This window comes from Equus quagga, chromosome 6 (genome assembly GCF_021613505.1).
Source record: "Equus quagga isolate Etosha38 chromosome 6, UCLA_HA_Equagga_1.0, whole genome shotgun sequence".
Classification (NCBI taxonomy): Eukaryota; Metazoa; Chordata; class Mammalia; order Perissodactyla; family Equidae; genus Equus; species Equus quagga.
The window spans coordinates 73,095,725-73,113,329 of NC_060272.1; the positions used below are offsets into that span (position 1 = coordinate 73,095,725).

The window sequence follows — 17,605 nt, forward strand, 5'->3', positions numbered from 1 at the left end:
CCTTGATTAAGCTACCATTGTTTGGGGAGTTTGTTATTTGTCCCTGAATCTAATCCTAATGGACATAGTGTAGGACCAATTAGCATCACACTGTGTTATATAATTACACTCTAATCTATGTTTGGACAGAGTCATACTAGCATCTTTTATGGCTTTGGGTGGAAGTCACATAGAACTGAGAGCAACAGCTATCTTATTTTGTTTATCTGATTTTTCAATTTCCTAAATTAAAAATTACAAAAAGAGGGGCCAGCCCAGTAGCATAGGGGTTAAGTTTGCATGTTCTGCTTCAGCAGCCCAGAGTTTGATGGTTTGGATCCTAGGTGCGGATGTATGCACTGCTTATCAAGCGATGCTGTGGCAGTCATTCCACATATAAAGTAGAGGAAGATGGGCATGGATGTTAGCTCAGGGCCAGTCTTCCTCAGCAAAAAAAAAAGAGAGGAGGATTGGCAGCAGGTGTTAGCTCATGGCTAATCTTCCTAGAAAAAAATTCCAAAAAAAATTTGGTGGTAGGGCTGGGAATGCTGTGGTAAATTTACATACCATATGTAGAAGAATTCTAGATTTGGGTTTAAGACTTGACTCTGTCCCATACCACCTGTAGGCTCATAGAGAATCTTTCTGAGCTTCAATTTTCTATAAAATAAAGATATCAACCCCTACTTCATTGAGTTGTTTAAATGAATAAATAAAACATAATATGTGACAGAGCTTAGTAAGTACTAAGCACTATGTAAATATAAGGGATTATGATAAAATTGGAAGACAAATTTTATGTATTATTCTGAAAGGTAAAATCATCTCACAAATACACTCCCAGTGGTGTGTGTACATATGTTTGAGCTGCCAGTTATAAATGAGAATAAATTGGGGGAAATTCATTCTGGTTAGTAACTTAAGAACAAAATAAATAACAATTCAGTGCTTATCGCCATAAACTTAGATTTCTATCACACCTTTATATCAAAGCTCTCAGAATTCTTTATTTTATATTAGAGAAAACACTGCAGTATTTTTTAGCTTCCTTTCAATAAGCAGACTTTAATCAAAATGTGGATTTAACCATTTAGCTGTCTGTACAACAGCTGAGAAACTCTGCCAGAATGACTTGTTTTTTTAAACGCTGCTGTTTTAAAACTATATTTCATGTTAAGTGTGTTTAAAGTGTTCAATAGAGACAAAAAAGCAAAGTCCATCTGAAGTTGGAAACTGGCAGAACGGTAAAAACCTATGGGCCTGGCTCGGGGTGGGAACAGTCAGAACAGAGGTTGTAACAAGAGGCGGGGGCTAGAAGAGGGGGACAGAGGCCACAGGTGGAAGCAGACGGCAGCTTTGTCCATCAGCACTGGGGATGGGGCAGTACAGGTAAATAAGGCCAGAAGGAGGGCAGCCGGGCTGATGAGAGCTTTAAAGATAAGAGGCAATTTCACACCAAATTCAGACAGGCACAGCTTGGAGCGGCCCTGAGGAAGGAATCTGGTGGGAGTGTGCAGTGGGTTAGCGTTGGTCCAACTGGGGGCGGCGCGTACATCTCAACAGGACTTCTGGTCTGGGAGGGACAGCCTTGGGACCAACAAGGAGTGTGAGCCAGAAGGCTCCATTTGAACCTAGCTATGCATTGCACGTGTTTCCATCTGGTGGAGTTTATCCAATTCATTTTTTTAACTCATATTTTTTTAAGGTTCAGGTTTTCTAATAAGGCAGCTTTGCTGGAGAGAAGACCATAAACATCCACCTGATGGTGGTCAACAGCTTAGAGCCTCAGGTCTTGCAGGGAAACAATCTGCTCCTAGGAAGAATACCTTATAAATCTATTTCAGCATTTACAAATGTAGGAGTGACCCTTCAATTATGCAATATTTGACTTCCAAATTTGGAGAATGCCACTTTATCCAAAAATCAAGCCTCATATTTTAAGAACTACATTTTCTGGGAAATTTTTTAATGTGATTAAAAAAATCAAATATTAAATATGTTTCTAGCATCTTTGTTCCTCCTTCTCTGGATGTGGTGCTGGATTCTGGTTTCCTGGAGACCCCAAATGCCCTTTCATCCCACAACCACTATAGCTTGGGAAAGACTTTTCAAAGGACAGACCCACTTAAGGCCAAGTCCCAAGTCAAGGCAAGAGCCATCGTCCCTGGAGGGTGACTTGAGGATGAGAGGCTTTCAAGAGGATGACCAGAGATCCCTGTCTCCACAGGAGACACAACTTAACACAGACAACAGCAATTTCAGCCATTCCACAGGGACTCGACTCTTGGACCACAAGAAGCTCCATCCCAAACTACACCCTGGTACATAATTGGATGTGTGTGTATGTGTGTGTGTGTGAGAAAGAGAGAGAGGGAGGAGGAGGGGGAGAGGCAGAGAGAGAGAGAGAGAGGGAGAGAGAGATGGAGATTGATTTAATTTCCTCTTTATAAGGCAACACTAGCTACAAGAGATTAAATCCACCATAATCTTTTATCTCGGCTTACAGAATAAATACCAAGGCGTTTTCACATACAGATGAGTTTAGAACAAAGGCGAAATCCTATCAAAATTATTGGTCCACACTTTCAATATATATTCCAAGAAAATAACACAAGAGGAAAGAGGTAATTTAGAAATAGTACGCTCCTTGTTGCATAATAGGAAAAAATGGTAAAAACCTAAATACTCAAAAGGGAAGAGTATCTTATTCTAGTTTATCAGTATGATAGAATGTTTTTTAACTATTAAATGACAAGGGTGAAAAGATTTTTTGCTACACGGAAAGAGGAATGGGGAAACAAACAGTTTTTCTTTCCATAGGTATGCAGAATGGGTAATACCTGAAAATGGTCATGGCATCCATTGGTCCAGAGCACATTCCCTGAGGGCAGCAGGCATCAGGAGATGCTCAATAACTGTGCTCTTTCCCTTCTTACATGCATCTAACCAAACCTTAGTCATTATGCAGGCCCATCTTAGATAGCCCCTCCTCCACAGAGCCTTTGATTGTAAGCTCCTTAAGGACATGAGCTGAGTCCTGTTCACCACTTTCCCTTGTACATAGCACCAGGACATAGCCAGCCCACACGGCACCCTTGTACAAATTAGAAAAAAGTGCCATTTCCTCTGGGTGGCAGTAGCCCCATGCTGGGGCACAGGGCTTGGCAAGTGGCTGCAGTGTGGATGCATTTCAGCCCCTACTCAGAGGGGCACCCCAATGCAGGGTACAACGTACTCCACCATCCATGGTGACCCTGCCTAGCCTGCGCCTGGCACATACTAGGCATTCAATAAATACTTGTTGAATGAATGAATGGACTGACATTAAGGAGACCTAAGTTTTTCTTCTTGGTATCTGCAGGCGTCCTAGCTCTAGCCAAGATCTTTGACCAAGTCTCGGTTTACTGCTCTCTAAGTCATTAAGATCGGGACCACCTCTGAAGTACTATGACTCTGTGCCTGCTGCGTACAAGGTGCTCAGAACCTTTTAAGTGAGTGAATCATGCTCCATAACTGGGCAGTACCTTGGCTTGGTGTGGTATAATAATAATTTATCGGTCTTTGTCCCTGGAGTTCCTAAAGCCTTAGGAATTTCCTGAGTGTCATCTGTTATCCGTAGTGAGCCCCTTTCCTTCACACCTGAGTTTATGCTAACAAGGACCCCTAGATAGCCTCAGGATGGGGCTGGAAAGTCCAGGTGGTTAAAAGGGTGGGATTTTCAGCCCCACTCACCAACCTCCAGGGAGAGGGGAAGCTGGAGTTTGGGTTATAAAAACTCTTGAATAAGGAGACTCAGAGAGCTTCCAGGTTGGTGATACCTCAAGGTGCTGGGGGAGTGGCTCGTCCTGAGAGGGCACGGAAGCTCCAAATACCTTGCCCTATGCATCTCGTTCATCTGGCTATTCCTGAGTTGAATCCTTTATAATAAACTGGTAAATGTAAGTAAAGTGTTTTCTAGAGCTCTGTGAGTCATTCTAGCAGATTATCAAACCTAGGGAGGGGGCTGTGGGAACCAGTTGGTCAGAAGTACAGATGGCACCTGGGACTTATGACTGGGATCTGAAGTGGGGGCAATCTCATGGGACTGGCCTTTAACCTGTAAGGTCTGTGCTAACTCTGGAAAGTTAGTGTTAGAATTGAATTGTTGGATACCCAGAAGGTACAGAGAATTGGTTATTAGTGTCGAAAAATCTCCCACACATCTGATGTCGGAAGTGGCATCGGAAAACATCACTCATTAGGAGATGTTCTCAAAGTTTACTTGTAAATCAATTGCCAGAAATCCCTACTTAAGAACTATCATAATCAGGGGTTCTCAATCAGTGTGGGATAATATATATTAAAATCTATGGTAAAGGGCATTATTCAAACTTCACACCTTCTAGAAGATTCTGTTGTAGCTCCACCAGAGAAGTCACAAATGGGAATGTATTGTAATTGTGAAACGTGACAGCAAACACACCAGGGGATTACTTTCTGCTGTTGGTCCTCGAAAGCCCATCTAACCCGGAAGGGAGCTGACACAGGACTGACAGCCCAGCCCGACAGGCAAAGGTGCAGGAAGGAGGAAGTAGGAAGGAGGATATTCCTCCCCATTTGAGGGAGCCAGGTGACCCTGTGTGTAAATTCAAAGCAGGTGGAACATGTCTTGTGCATCTTCCCTTTCTGCCCACTGGGGCTTCTTGCCCTAGGCCCCTCCTGCTTCCCAGAGCCTCAACTATGGGAGCCTCCCCCACCCCGAGGCCTAGCCAAAATGACCTACTGCCCCTCCTTTGTCCTGACCCAAATCAAAATCCCCACTCCTTCAACGTAGTTCACTGACTCTCAAACTGAACTTAACACACATCTGGGGAATTAAAATAATGTCGAGGCCTCGCCCTCAAATATTTTGATTCTGTTGCCCTAGGGTAGGCCCTGGGAATTAGGATTTTAAAAAGCATTCCAGGTGATTCTAATATGCACCATGGCTGGGAACCACAGCTATAGCTAATTCAGGCTAGATGCTAGAAGCCTTTGTTTGAATTTATTCACACCAAGGGTGTAGACAACTGATGAGTACTTACGAGCAGATATTGGCAGGATTTAGGGCAGCAGTTTAATAGATATGGAAAAGTTTAAGCAGGAATTTTTAGATTTGAGGGACCAGCCAGCTCTGTTCTGGGATCTGCAATAAGTGCCCCTGAACTATTCTGACTTCTTACAGCTTCTTCCCTTCCTCCATGTCTGAATTCACCACCTTTAGAAATTCCACATCCTCCTACAGTGCCCCCACGGTCCCCTCCTCCAGTGGCCCCCGTCAGACTCAGCTGACAAGGGGTCTAAATAAGGGTAGGGCTGGTGGTAAGGACACAGGATTGACCATCTCTCTATATGATCCCTTGTAAGTCAGGTTTGCATGCTGAATTCTCCATTCCCTTCAAGGGAATACACTGCAGGTCAAGACACTAGAATTTATGGACTTTACAGTTAATGGTTGATCCACATTCCCCTGTCTTTCTTCTCTCACAAACGCAGTCTCTTCAGCGGTTCAGGTACTTCCTGTTCAAGTGTCCGCTGGGGCTGAATGCCGGGCTGAATGGCCCCAGTGGTGGGGCTGCCAAGGCCTTCCACCCACCCCCACACCCCCCAGCCTTTTCAGTTGGCAGCTGACTTCTGGTTCTATTCTTAGCACTAATGCAGACATCAAATAAGACAAATATAAAAACCCAGAGTAATCCTTGTGTGGTTCCTGCTGCATTCAGAAGCTTCGGGAAAGAACAGGAAAGCAGCAGTGGATTTGGCACACCCTACCCAGCTGGGTCAGGACGAACACCCCTGGATCCAAAGCTTGCCCATGGCGGGTGCAGACGTCTCCCTGGGAAGGAATTCAGCCTAGAGTGGAAGATTTTGTCCTCTATCTTCAGATTCAAGGTGCTGCATGCTCAACAGTTATGAGAGTCACCTTTACAGACCACTCTCTCACCGTCTTCTTCAATCTACTTTCCTTTTTATGAAGGGGAACCTGAGGGCCAGAGAGGTCAGCCACCTCACCATACCTGAACCCGGGTCATCTGCCTCCAAAGCCCACGCTCACAACCACTAAGCTTCAGAACCATCTAAGAACTCATCCATTTCATGGGGAAACACATGCCCTGTGGACCCTGGCTTCCCAGGAGCTTTCTTCACAAACTCTGCCATTGCCGCTCCTGGCAGGCCTCTCAGAAAAACCCACATCTCAGGGGCCGGCCTGGTGGCGCAGCGGTTAAGTTCGCAAGTTCTGCTTCTCGGCGGCCCAGGGTTCACCGGTTCAGATGCCTGGTGCGGACATGGCACCGCTTGGCAAAAGCCATACTGTGGTGGGCGTCCCATGTATAAAGTAGGGGAAGGTGGGCATGGATGTTAGCTCAGGGCCAGTCTTCCTCAGCAAAAAGAGGAGATTGGCAGTAGTTACCTCAGGGCTAATCTTCCTCAAATAAAAAAAAAAAACCCAAAAAACCCCACATCTGGGTTCACCCATGGGCTCCTCCTCAGGGGCGGGTCAAATGTAGGAGCCCCTGTGGCTGTGGCATGGTCTTGCTGCTCCGATCACACACAAGTGAGGCTAGGAAGTGGGGATTGCTATTTACTGCTTTCCCACAGGGGCCTTAGAGGGGAGAAGGGGCCACTGCTGATCTGTCTCAATGACAAGGAAGTCACAAAACTCACAGTGAAGAGAAAAAAATTTTAAGGTAAAGAACAATAAAACAAAAGAGTGGGGGAAGCTGTGTCTGGAAATCACTACCGTGTCCACTGCACACCCTGCGGCCTGTGTTCCCTGGGAAAGTCTGGCCTTCAGGCTGGACGCCTACTTGCATGGCTGGCCTGGGGGGAAGGCGTGGTGTCACCCGCTGAGGATGGCGGGGACCATTCAATCCCTTTGCTCATGGAAAAAGCCACACCTGCACATAGTGGGCTGCCCCCAGGACCACACTGGATAGAGGAGAAATGCCTGACGTAGAGAAGAGAGGCCAAGGGGAATAGGTCGCATTTATTTCGCCTTTGCTGACTGATTCCTGGGAAAACAGAATAAGAGATCCTCAAGAGAGAAATGGGGTCAAGAAATTGGAAGATGGCAAACACTTGGTCTAATCTTTGGCCTAGAGTGAAAGCCCACCTCTTATGACATCCCCAGGGTCTGGGGATCATCCTACCATTTGTAAGGTCTCTTATGGTTCAGACCGAACTATGCCATCCTATCCGCCAAAGAATGGGAGTTTCAACACGAACCCTAGCATTTTTAAGCCATGCAGATTTGTGATTTTGACCTTGTTCTACATCACGGAGTATTTCGTGGGAGGGTATACGGTGGCAGGAAGCCATGGAATACCTGCATCCTACAGAAAGCACCTCATGTTATCCACCAATGCAGAGCTGCTTCTCTGGAGCTCTGCCTGCCCAGGGGCTGCCTAGATGGAGAGGTGCTCGTAACAGCACGCAACGCAGATGGATGTATGTGTTGCTATCTGCGAAGAGCGGAGTCAAGGCCTGATTAGCTCCACTGTGAACTGTTACGAAGCTGGCTTTATAATAACAGAGACGTAAAAATTATGGCTCCCTGCAAGGCTACAACAACCCACCCCTGTGCTGGGTAAGATGCTTCATTCACCTGGGCAGGTTTGCTCAGGCTTATTACACGAGGCATAATTGCTCTTGTTACACATTTACAGGTATCAGGAAAAGACATTCTTTATGTTCCTCATTTTCAATGCCCTACTTACCAACTTCATCCCTGATGTTTGCAAGTTCGATTGACAGCTCTTTTTCTTTCACAAGGGCACTTTCATTCTGAAAAAACAAAATGGATACCGAGAGTCCCCTAGTTTTATGCTAGATAAGCACTTTCACATGTTTAATTAATGAATCATATTAAGCAAATATTTATAAGTCTAGCCCTTAAGGAGATAATTTTCTCATTATACAAGCATATAAAAACTTACAAAGCCAAGTCTGACTCATTCATTTGTATCACATTCAAATCGCAAGGCTTGCAATATAAGATTAATAATACCCGTGGCTGTGCTTTTCTCTCTATGGCACTCATATATATTGTCCTACAATACTTCTTTGCATGTCTGTGTCCTACCCATTAATCTACTGTTATATATTATTATACATTTTTAATTATTATCACTATTATGAGATTTTTGACCATGAATACGTCCATACCATATTTCTCTGAGGGGCAAACGCTTATTTTACCAACTGTCCCCTTAAACTTACCCTTTTGTCCATATACAGTCAGCTACCTAATGAATAATGAGCAGAAACTTAACACCAAACATTTCTCTTTGTAATAATATCAACACCAAAACTTAAAGTTTCCAAGTTTTTCGTTCCACTCTCTGCATCAACAGAAGGAGAAAGAGGAAAACTCACACCTGAAGTATTATTTATTGCAAAGAATGGCATCTGTAGCTAAACAACTGCTATGCTGTTTTCAAATCAAATACCTTCTATGACAAAATAGAGAATTAGTTGAAGATGTTCTGAATTTGTAATCTGGGTTACTGAGTCAGCATAAATATTTACATCTGTTATGATTTTATTACTGCTAATAATAAGGAAAGATGTGTTCTATAAATTCTTGAGTAGAAATACCAAAAATATAGGCCTTCAAAGAAAGTCTCTGGCATTCTGTAGAAGGTACTCCCAAACATTTCCAGAGAGGGAATTTTGGCTAAAATGTGTACCAAATATCTAGCATGAATATCACCAGGGCCTCGTGAATGGTCTTTCTTTATTAACCTCCTTTGACCTGGACTTCAGCATCTCCAAAGAAACTGTGCCAAATGCGAACAGGCAGTTGTCACAATCTCGTTTCTGTGTCTGCTGTGCTCAGACCCAAGTAACGTGTGCTACTTTGGGTTGATGGGAGGGTCTCAGGTTATCCAAAGGGCATTTGCTAAGCAATGTCATAATTTCAAAATGCCAAAATAAAATTCTGTTTGCATAACAAACTGAGAGCTGTTTTAGTTACAAGCATCAACACATTAGCTCATGGTTCTCTTAAGAACAATGTAGCAATAACATATCCTTTGAGGGACAGTGGTCCCCCATCTCATTCATGAAGCTCTCTCCTTCCATCCCAGCCCATAGCATCCTTCCCTTCCCTGAAGTTGACAGCTAGCAATCACACCTGAGAGTGCATATTTTCCTAATCACTAAGCGATGCTGCCTCTATGCCATGCCCAGCGCACAGGGTTGTCCTGAGGGGGAAAGGAATTAACATACGTGAAGTAGTTAGAATGGTGCCTGGCACTTAGCAAGCCCTCACAAGTGTTAGCTGTTACCGTAACTCCGGTGTTTCCTTTTATTTTATTTGTAACTGGATAACATCCTACATTATACATTATACAGGGTATGGTCTGTAGATAATAAGTGCTTTTCCACACTAAGTATCTAAATGTGGTTAGAATTGGCATGTCAGTCTTATGCTCTGGTTTTCTTTTGTTGTTTGTTTTTAATGCACCTTCCTGGCTCTTCCCTGGTTTACTCTAAATTGAAAGACCAGGAAGCCCAGAGCAGGGAAAGTGTTCCCATCAGACTGACCACAGGGATTAGGTACTTGTCTAACAGCAGCATAATATGACTGGCTGACATTCAACTTCTTACAAGTTAAGAAAATTTGGTATTCTAGAGAGGGCAACTTTCAGTATTTACCCTGACATAATCTTAAACAAGTGAAAAAGCTGTTTCTACTACCAAGAATCAGTTTGAACACTCGTGTATCCTCAATTCCTAAGCACAGCCAGAGAATGGAAATACTGCACTTATCAGTCCAGAAATAGCATTAGTGAAGTATTCACTCTGCGTGCTGAGAGCTGCAAAGACTTAGACGAGGTTAGGCAGTCAACAAGCAGAACTTAAGAAAAACAACCAACGAACTCTAACTGCTAACCCAAGTCAACCTTTCCCGCAGCTCCCGGCAGCGGCACCCTGGACTGCAGCCCCGGGCAGATGTTAACAGTGCCTGTGGAGGGATCCATCGAATCACACCAAGTCACGCTACACTTTCCAGCGACAGGAGAATCAGACATTTTGGGAAGGTGTGGCTTGAAGGTCCAGTGAGGAGGACGGGTCTCCGCTGGAGACAGTGCTGATTAAGGTCGAGACTGTGACCAAGACCTTCACTAACACTCACTTTGGTGAAAAGCTAATGCTGATATCTGTGGCCAGGCCTGCCCCACCTATCTTTGCTTTAGGAGAAATAGAAGTGAGAGTGAAAGAAGGGAAAAGGAGCCGATGGGAAGGGAGAGGAGATAGAAGGGGATTAAATAGGAAGGAAACAAGTGAGGTTAGAGACCCTGCACCTCTCCACTTGGGAAGCAGAGAGGGAGAAGACTGAAGAAGATGGCCCCATCCCACCGTCTTCCCAACCTTCTGTGAGCACGGGCTATAAAACCAACCAGTTTCAAACCACTGTGATGAAACGGCTTACAAGGAAGGGTCAGCTGCCAATGAGAAGCAGCAAACCTAAAGACTAAAATGTAGAGGAAAGTGACGAAACTATGGAAAGGTCTGGTTAGTTACCACACCAGTATTAACACTAATCTTTACCAAACACTTTCTGCATGCCAGGCATAGCACAAGGTAAGCCCTTTATCTCATTTACTCCTTCCAATACTGTCAACTGGGTCCTAGATTTTATTTCCCTTTTTGGAGGACGAAACTGGGGCTCTACGGCTAAGTACCGGCCCACACACAACTGGCCAGGAAATGGCAAAGGCAGGAGTTTTAACCCAGAGTCCACACTCTTTATCAAACACTAACACACTGAGATCCTCCCCTCCTACCCATGCTTACATGAGCCCAACGTCAAGATCCATATTGTGCTGGTCCTCGCATGGCATCTGAGTACTTATTACTATGAAGCTCTTCATGTCTAACTGGAAGACTTCATGTCTTCAGTGTCAGCTCCTAATCACTCTGTTTCAATGAAGAAGTTCCCTGGCTGCATTCCCACCCCACCCTAAGGCCTGAACTCCTTGTATCTGTCCTTGGTGTGAATTTGTTGGTTGCATGTTGGTACATTTCCCGTACGGCCTACGTGAGGCTGCACCTTCTGATAGGGTAGCTATTTATTGGCTTTCCTAACCCTTTCTGATGGCCTCTGGATACATTCCTGCTGAAGATGCTGGCACAACTCAGCTTGGCTTGCTCGCTAAGGTCAGCCTGTGCAGTTTGGCGACAGCCCTTCTTCCTTAAGTGCTTGTTTTTGAAATGATATCATCTCTTCTAATTTATGAATTCTCTGCATCAATTAAGTTACTTTTTGTTTTCTGCAAGCCAAACCAGAATGACATAGTGCTGCCCTGCACTGGAATGAGCCAACAGCCATGACTGCAGCAACACTGCTCCTTAAGCAAGAGGTGAACGTAAAGGGAACTTCCACCCTCTACTCCTTGCCTCAAAAAGTCATCCCTCCTCCTTCGTGGCTCAACAGATTCCAGCAGCCATCTTGCAAGGACCCCACATCCAGAAGTAAGGCTGCCCCAAAGACTCCCTTTGAAAGGATCCTGCCCACCATTCCCCTTCGCTCCCCAGCCTACGCCAGGTCCAGGGCGATGACACAGTGGGATGGGTGAAATATGAGCGAGGCCTCCTCTGCTGGCCCAGTGTGAGATCAGTCCTTCCCTACATGGGGAATGAGTGGAAAATTCCTAACTGGTGCCAAGCACATGCGCTCCTGCTTTCACTCCAAAGGGCTAAGAATAGAACTCGGTATTAACCATCCAAACTATCCCAGTGATACAGTCCAGAAATCGTGAAGTCTAAGGCCATTCCTCTAAAATTACTGTTTACTCTAGGACAGGCTTAACTGGACATGGACACTTGGAGAACATTCATCGAAGCCCCATTCCCGCAGCTGCATCTTCTTAGCTACCTCTTTTATTTGGTCAGGTACCTCTCCTTTGCACTCTGAGTTCTCTCTCTCTCTTCAGCGTGGTACACTGCATTCACAGACGGAATCCAAGATGAGCTATTCCCATGACACCTCCAACTCTCCCCCTTCACCTCTAGCCCTAAACATACCGCTGTACGTCCACCACAGTGGAGCCTACACTTCTTCTTGGACATGGCTCTCCACGGCAGGGCACTCACAAAGTCTTGGAGAATGCTGCCTTTAATCTTTCCTGGCTACAAAAGCCTGGCAAAGCATACAGCCTGCTAACCATTCCATTAACTTCAAGCAACTGGACGTGTGGCCAAGCCCCAAGCAAGCCTGCCACACTCTGTTATTTTGACATGCTTGGTCAATGGGAGCTATCTGTTCAGGTGGTTGATGCTATTCCAGTGAACTCGTGGTAAAAGGAAGTGAAAACATCTCTCCTTATTAGCATCACCCTGTGATTCTGCACTTGGGCAACAGCCACGTAAGCCCTTCCTTGAATTAGAAACCAATGAGAGAGACTGTTTATTATTAAAACTGAATGTTGGGTGAATCTGAAGTGCTTTCACCCAAACTAATCCAGAAATAGGAAATTTATACAAAGCAACACATATTTACCGAGTTCCTACTATGTGCGAGGCAGACGTGCTGAGCAGGGTATTTCTGACTTCAAGGAGCTTAAGAGTCTCCCAGAGAGTCAATAAATGAATAAGCAAATTACAAAACAATGTGACATAACTCAACCGGGCAGGGCTGGCTGGGAGACTTCCTGAGCCCAGAGGATGAACAAGCAGGAGGATACGAAGGGAGCACCCACGCACAGGCCAGGAGAACTGGTGATACAAAACAGCATCGGGGGCTCTTTCTGGGACCCTTGTCACCCCCAGCAGATGGGCCCTTCTCTTCTCCTAGCCAAGTTTTCTTTCTCTGGTCTGTGATCTTCCCTGAAAGAATTCTTGATGGGCTACAATAGGTACTGATGACAATTTCATAGAATTTACTGTACTTCCAGTATTTTTATCAGTGCCCTCTTCCCCACCTGATTTTTCAAAAGAGGCATATAAATGTAAATTCAAAAAAATATATATGTAAGCCCAAAGACTCCCAACTAATCTCTCCTATCTTTTTAGCCTGCCCTGAAATCAGTGCAGATCAGGAAAATTCAACCATGTGAGCAGGGCGGCTTGCCCCCAGGCTAAACAAAAGAACCACAACAGGGAGTTAAATGAGAAATCTATAGAATTCTGGCATTTGAGGAAACATCCAGATAATTTTTACTGTGAATTTTTGAAAACCAAAGTGACATATATACACACAAAATTACAAAGAGGTTAAGGAATTTTTCCTTCTTCGAGAAACAATATTGCTTTTCACCCAGGGCTCCATGAGTTCAGGTTAGAATTTAATTCTGCGTGGTGGAACTTTGTCTTAATAGGGAAATGTTTTCTTTTGTATTTCAAAACGACCAGCCACAAGGTGATATCAACAGAACATGCAGATCTTCGGCGTTGTTTTCATACCATCTTTTGTGAATATTGCATTCATTTTCAATATTAATATTGTGAAGATTGGCCAGATTCATAATATAGCTCTGTGGAAAATTCCTTTGGGAGGTAGGCTGACCTTTTGTTTTTCATTTCAGTTATTATAGCTTTAAGGCAGCACTGATGCCATGCTTTGACTTAATCAATAAGTATTATTTCTTTCACGTATAATTAACACAGGCCACTGTATTTTTGTATCTGCTTTTCTATTCTGAAATGAAATTTAATATAGACTGGTCAAAGGGGAAGTATCATTCACATTTAATATTCTTAAATACATGTCAGTGTCTACTTGTGTGGAAAATGGACAAAGCCATATCTTGTTTTAAAAGAAATCAGAAGGATTAAACTTAAAGGTGCTTCATTCCAGACGTGGCCCTTGTGCATGGTGGGAAGAGCCAGTGGTTGCAAAACATTGAGCTTACCTAAGAGGCTGTAGTTAATGAGGGATTTTCATACCATACCTGGATGACTAGTGAACAATTAGAAAGGACAGGGACTTACGGGGCCCAAGGAGGAGTGTGAATCCAAAGAAGTAATGCTGGGAAATTCTGGATCTCGGAGAAGCAAAGGAAAGGAAAACTAGCCAGTACCATCATTTTTGATCCAAGTTTCTTGACCTTTCTGGATGCTGCCTTCCTCTAATCACCTTCTCAAATGTATTACTGTCCAATTACACACCAATACCTGGGAGGAACAGTGAGGTGCCTTCTCCCAACTCCTGCCCCTACCAAGAATTTAGAGAAAAGGTAAGTAAGATTAGCCTCCGAGATTATAATCAGCACATAAAAGGTTAGGGTAGAGATATGCAAACTAACCCTAAAGGGACAGGACAGGACTGAAACCAGCAAGACAAGGCCAGTTGCAGTAAGGGGAGAAAGCAAAGGGAGCTGAGAAGAGGTGGCCATCAGGGCAGGAACAATTGCACAGCCTTCCCAAGTATATTTCAGGCTAGACTGGTGACAGCTCACGGACACCCGGGCTCTGAGGCCGCTGAATGCCTGAATATCAACTTGCTGACTCAGAGTCCAGTCTCATCAAAGCTTATGAAGCTAGACTTTCGACTCTAAAAAGAAATAACATGTCCATCAGCCTTGTCATCATTCTTTCGCTTGTCAGTTACATTTCTTATTGTTAAAAAAAAAAAGCTGGCATTCTAGTTTATACACCTAGTTTGTTTCTCTTAATAATTCAATGTTCCTAAGAACGATCAACTCTGGAAGGTTAGGGGTATGGAGTTTCTGTACACAGAGCTGGCAGCTTGATCCTGGACCAGGCTGAGTCCACAGGTGAATGGATTCTTTGGGATCCATCCAAGGTGCCAGCGGCCTTCCTGGGTCAGATTTTTCCTTTGAAAATACCTGTGGAATGAGTTTTTCTATGGATTGCCTCCCTGTTCAAAATTCCACAATGGATTCCTACTTCTTATTAACTCAAGTTGAAAAACCTGGGTCTGGCTTTCAGCCTGGGAAGTATTTCCCCACACTCTCTATGTCCTCAGATTTCCCACTTCGTTTACTCTCAGCTTTCATCAAACTGGGCTAAAACCCCTTTACTCATGCATTCCTTCCTTAGAATTCCATTCCTTCTCCTTACTGGTTCATTAAAACTCCACCCCATTCCTCAAAGTGCAAACCCTGATCGATTTTTTCCAAGAAACCTTGCCTATGATTCCAACACTGATTTCTCCTTTCACTAGATTCCAGGTATGGTCATTACCACGTAACTTTCACTTAACTATCCTCCAGTCTTGTACTAATGTTTTAATCCTCCGTAAGTGTTATTGTTGCCTATCTCACTTGTAATTTCTCTGGAAAAGATAGAAGTACAACCAAACGAACAACTGGTAAACTCCATAGGGCTGGCTGTGCCTTTTAAGAATTCTTTGATAGTCGCCATAACTGAGCACAGAGTAAACCAGCAACAAATATTGTCAATGAACTGGTATTTTAAAAGTTGAAAATACATAAGCACAACCAGCTTTTAAAAACCATTTGTTCATTTAGTACATTTTAATTCACTTTATACTCTAGCCAAGATTCTATAGTTTCTCCCAATAAAGTGATGCTAAAGAAGCATCTTCATATTTATATTTCTTAGCCTCATCTCTGAAACTGATTACTTAAAAAGTACCTTTAATTGTCCCATCATTCTTTTCAGAACATCTTTAGCTGCACTATGATCAAACTGTTAAAAAATTTTTTATTTTTCAAAATTAAGTTTTTTATTTGGTATCCATATAAAGTTCTGAGGAAATTTTTTTTTAAGGTTTATTAAGCTGGGCAAATGTAACCAGAAACAACTTCGTCAACAATTTTATTAGGCTTCTGTCAATGCCGATGCTGGGATTGTTAGCGCTGATCAACAGACTGAAGGACTTTATGGCGGGAGTTAAAGGAGTACTGACTCCCGAAGTTGGAGTGGACTCCCACCATGCTCCTAGTCTACAACGCCTGCCCAATAGGTAACTAGGGGATAAACAAATGATTTTGGCATACTTCCTGTGAAGTTATCCTGAAAAGCCGGCAACTAAATAAAACGATGACTTTTTAAATTCAAGTAAAGAAAATCCTCATTCCTAAAATGAGCACCTTTGAACATTTTACAAAACCTCCAATGGGAATGCTATTCTAAAATAGTGGAAATGTGGGTGTAAACACAATGAGAGAGTTGACAGATGCAGTGTAAGTTTTTAAGTTCCTCGGTAAAGAATAATTTGTCTAAGATTGAAGTTTCAAAGCTAAAACATTTGAAAGTTACTTAAACATCATACTGCTAACGAGATGAAGTAACATTCAATTATCTTCCAAAGTCTCTAAATTAAAGAATGACACAGGGATAATTATTTTCATGAACTTGACTTGAAAAAAAAAAAGGAGGACATATCACTTTAAAATATATTTTCTCAAAAATGTCCTGCCCATTACTGCTTCTATTTTTAAAACTTTCGCACCAGGGCTTAGGAAGATGAACATCACAACAGCACTGCACATGTAGCAAAACCTTCCCTTTTATCATAACTGTTGTTACAAAGCTTCAACACCTTTTTGCAACTACTTCTCTGGAAAAAGGGCTTACTCACGTCAATGTTGGGTTACAGACAACTGAGTGCAAATGTTTTACATTTTTATTTGTTAAAAGCACACAAATATGTACATAAATATTTTAGTTCATACTCATGGTAGCAAAAGTCAAACCCACTGAAATAGTTATTTCTATTGGAACAAAAGTACCAGGTGACTTTTAAGACATCAGTTTAATTTTCCTAGGTGGTATGTAACCCTACTTGAGGTCAAAGTGCATAAACAGAACTGATAACTAAGAAGTTCCCAGGTGACCTCCTTGTAATGAGTTTTATAGTAAGCCATATATTTTCCTTCACTTGGTCACATACTATACCTCAAGCTATCTATGCAGCTGATACCCACATGTGTAAAAAGAGGCAATTTCAACTCCTTGCTAAATCCCATTTCATGCATCTTTGAGAAATCCAATATGTGTGAAAATAAAATATATCAGAGACAAGACTTCTTGCCAATACATTTCTAGAAGTGAAATTAAAAGCATATCCTAATCCCTCTCTAGGCTCACAGGCAAATGTCAAAAGCAAAGAAAGGCTTTGTGTTGGAACTGTCATACAATTCTTCTATTCTCAGTTTCCTGGCTGTGAATTTTCCTTCCAGTGAAGACATAAACAGCCTCAGACTCTGTGGCTAGTTAAGTTTCCACCTCTGTGTTATTCACCCCTCTGCGACGCAAAGAAGTACAGAGAGAATGACTGTACTGCTGCTTTCTTCTCTGACCTTAAGAATATAAATTACAAGGATGGATGCTGTTTGTAAAAAAAGAGTGGCAAACTTTCAAAGTTAGCAGTTGGCCAAGAGAAACATGTCTAGCTAATCGAAATTCCTCACTGGAAGGTCTTAGGTTTTGCAGGTACATTAAAATGCATTAAGAATATTCCAAGGATTTCTTGGCAGTTTGGATTTCAAGATGTTTGAGCAGAGCCCTCCTGATTCAGGAAAATGCAACAGTTTCATTTGAGACTGCAGGAATACAGAATTATGTAAGGCACTGCAGAGTATGTGAGAACAAATGTTTCTGTGAGCACCACTCACAATTAGCTCACTGGAACCAGTAAGGGCAGCCTCCTGCTCACCAACAAAGCACACAC

At 43.1% G+C, this 17,605-nt stretch overlaps 1 protein-coding gene across 5 annotated transcripts in view; it reads right to left on the bottom strand.

The window, feature by feature from the left end:
• MTUS2 (microtubule associated scaffold protein 2) overlaps positions 1-17,605 on the bottom strand; it is a 558,867-nt gene that overhangs the window by 48,148 nt on the left and 493,114 nt on the right. For all 5 annotated transcript variants that reach the window (XM_046663636.1, XM_046663639.1, XM_046663638.1 and 2 more), the window contains one exon: positions 7,716-7,782. In XM_046663636.1, the coding sequence (XP_046519592.1) occupies positions 7,716-7,782 (67 nt within the window). The remainder of the gene's footprint in view (positions 1-7,715; positions 7,783-17,605) is intronic.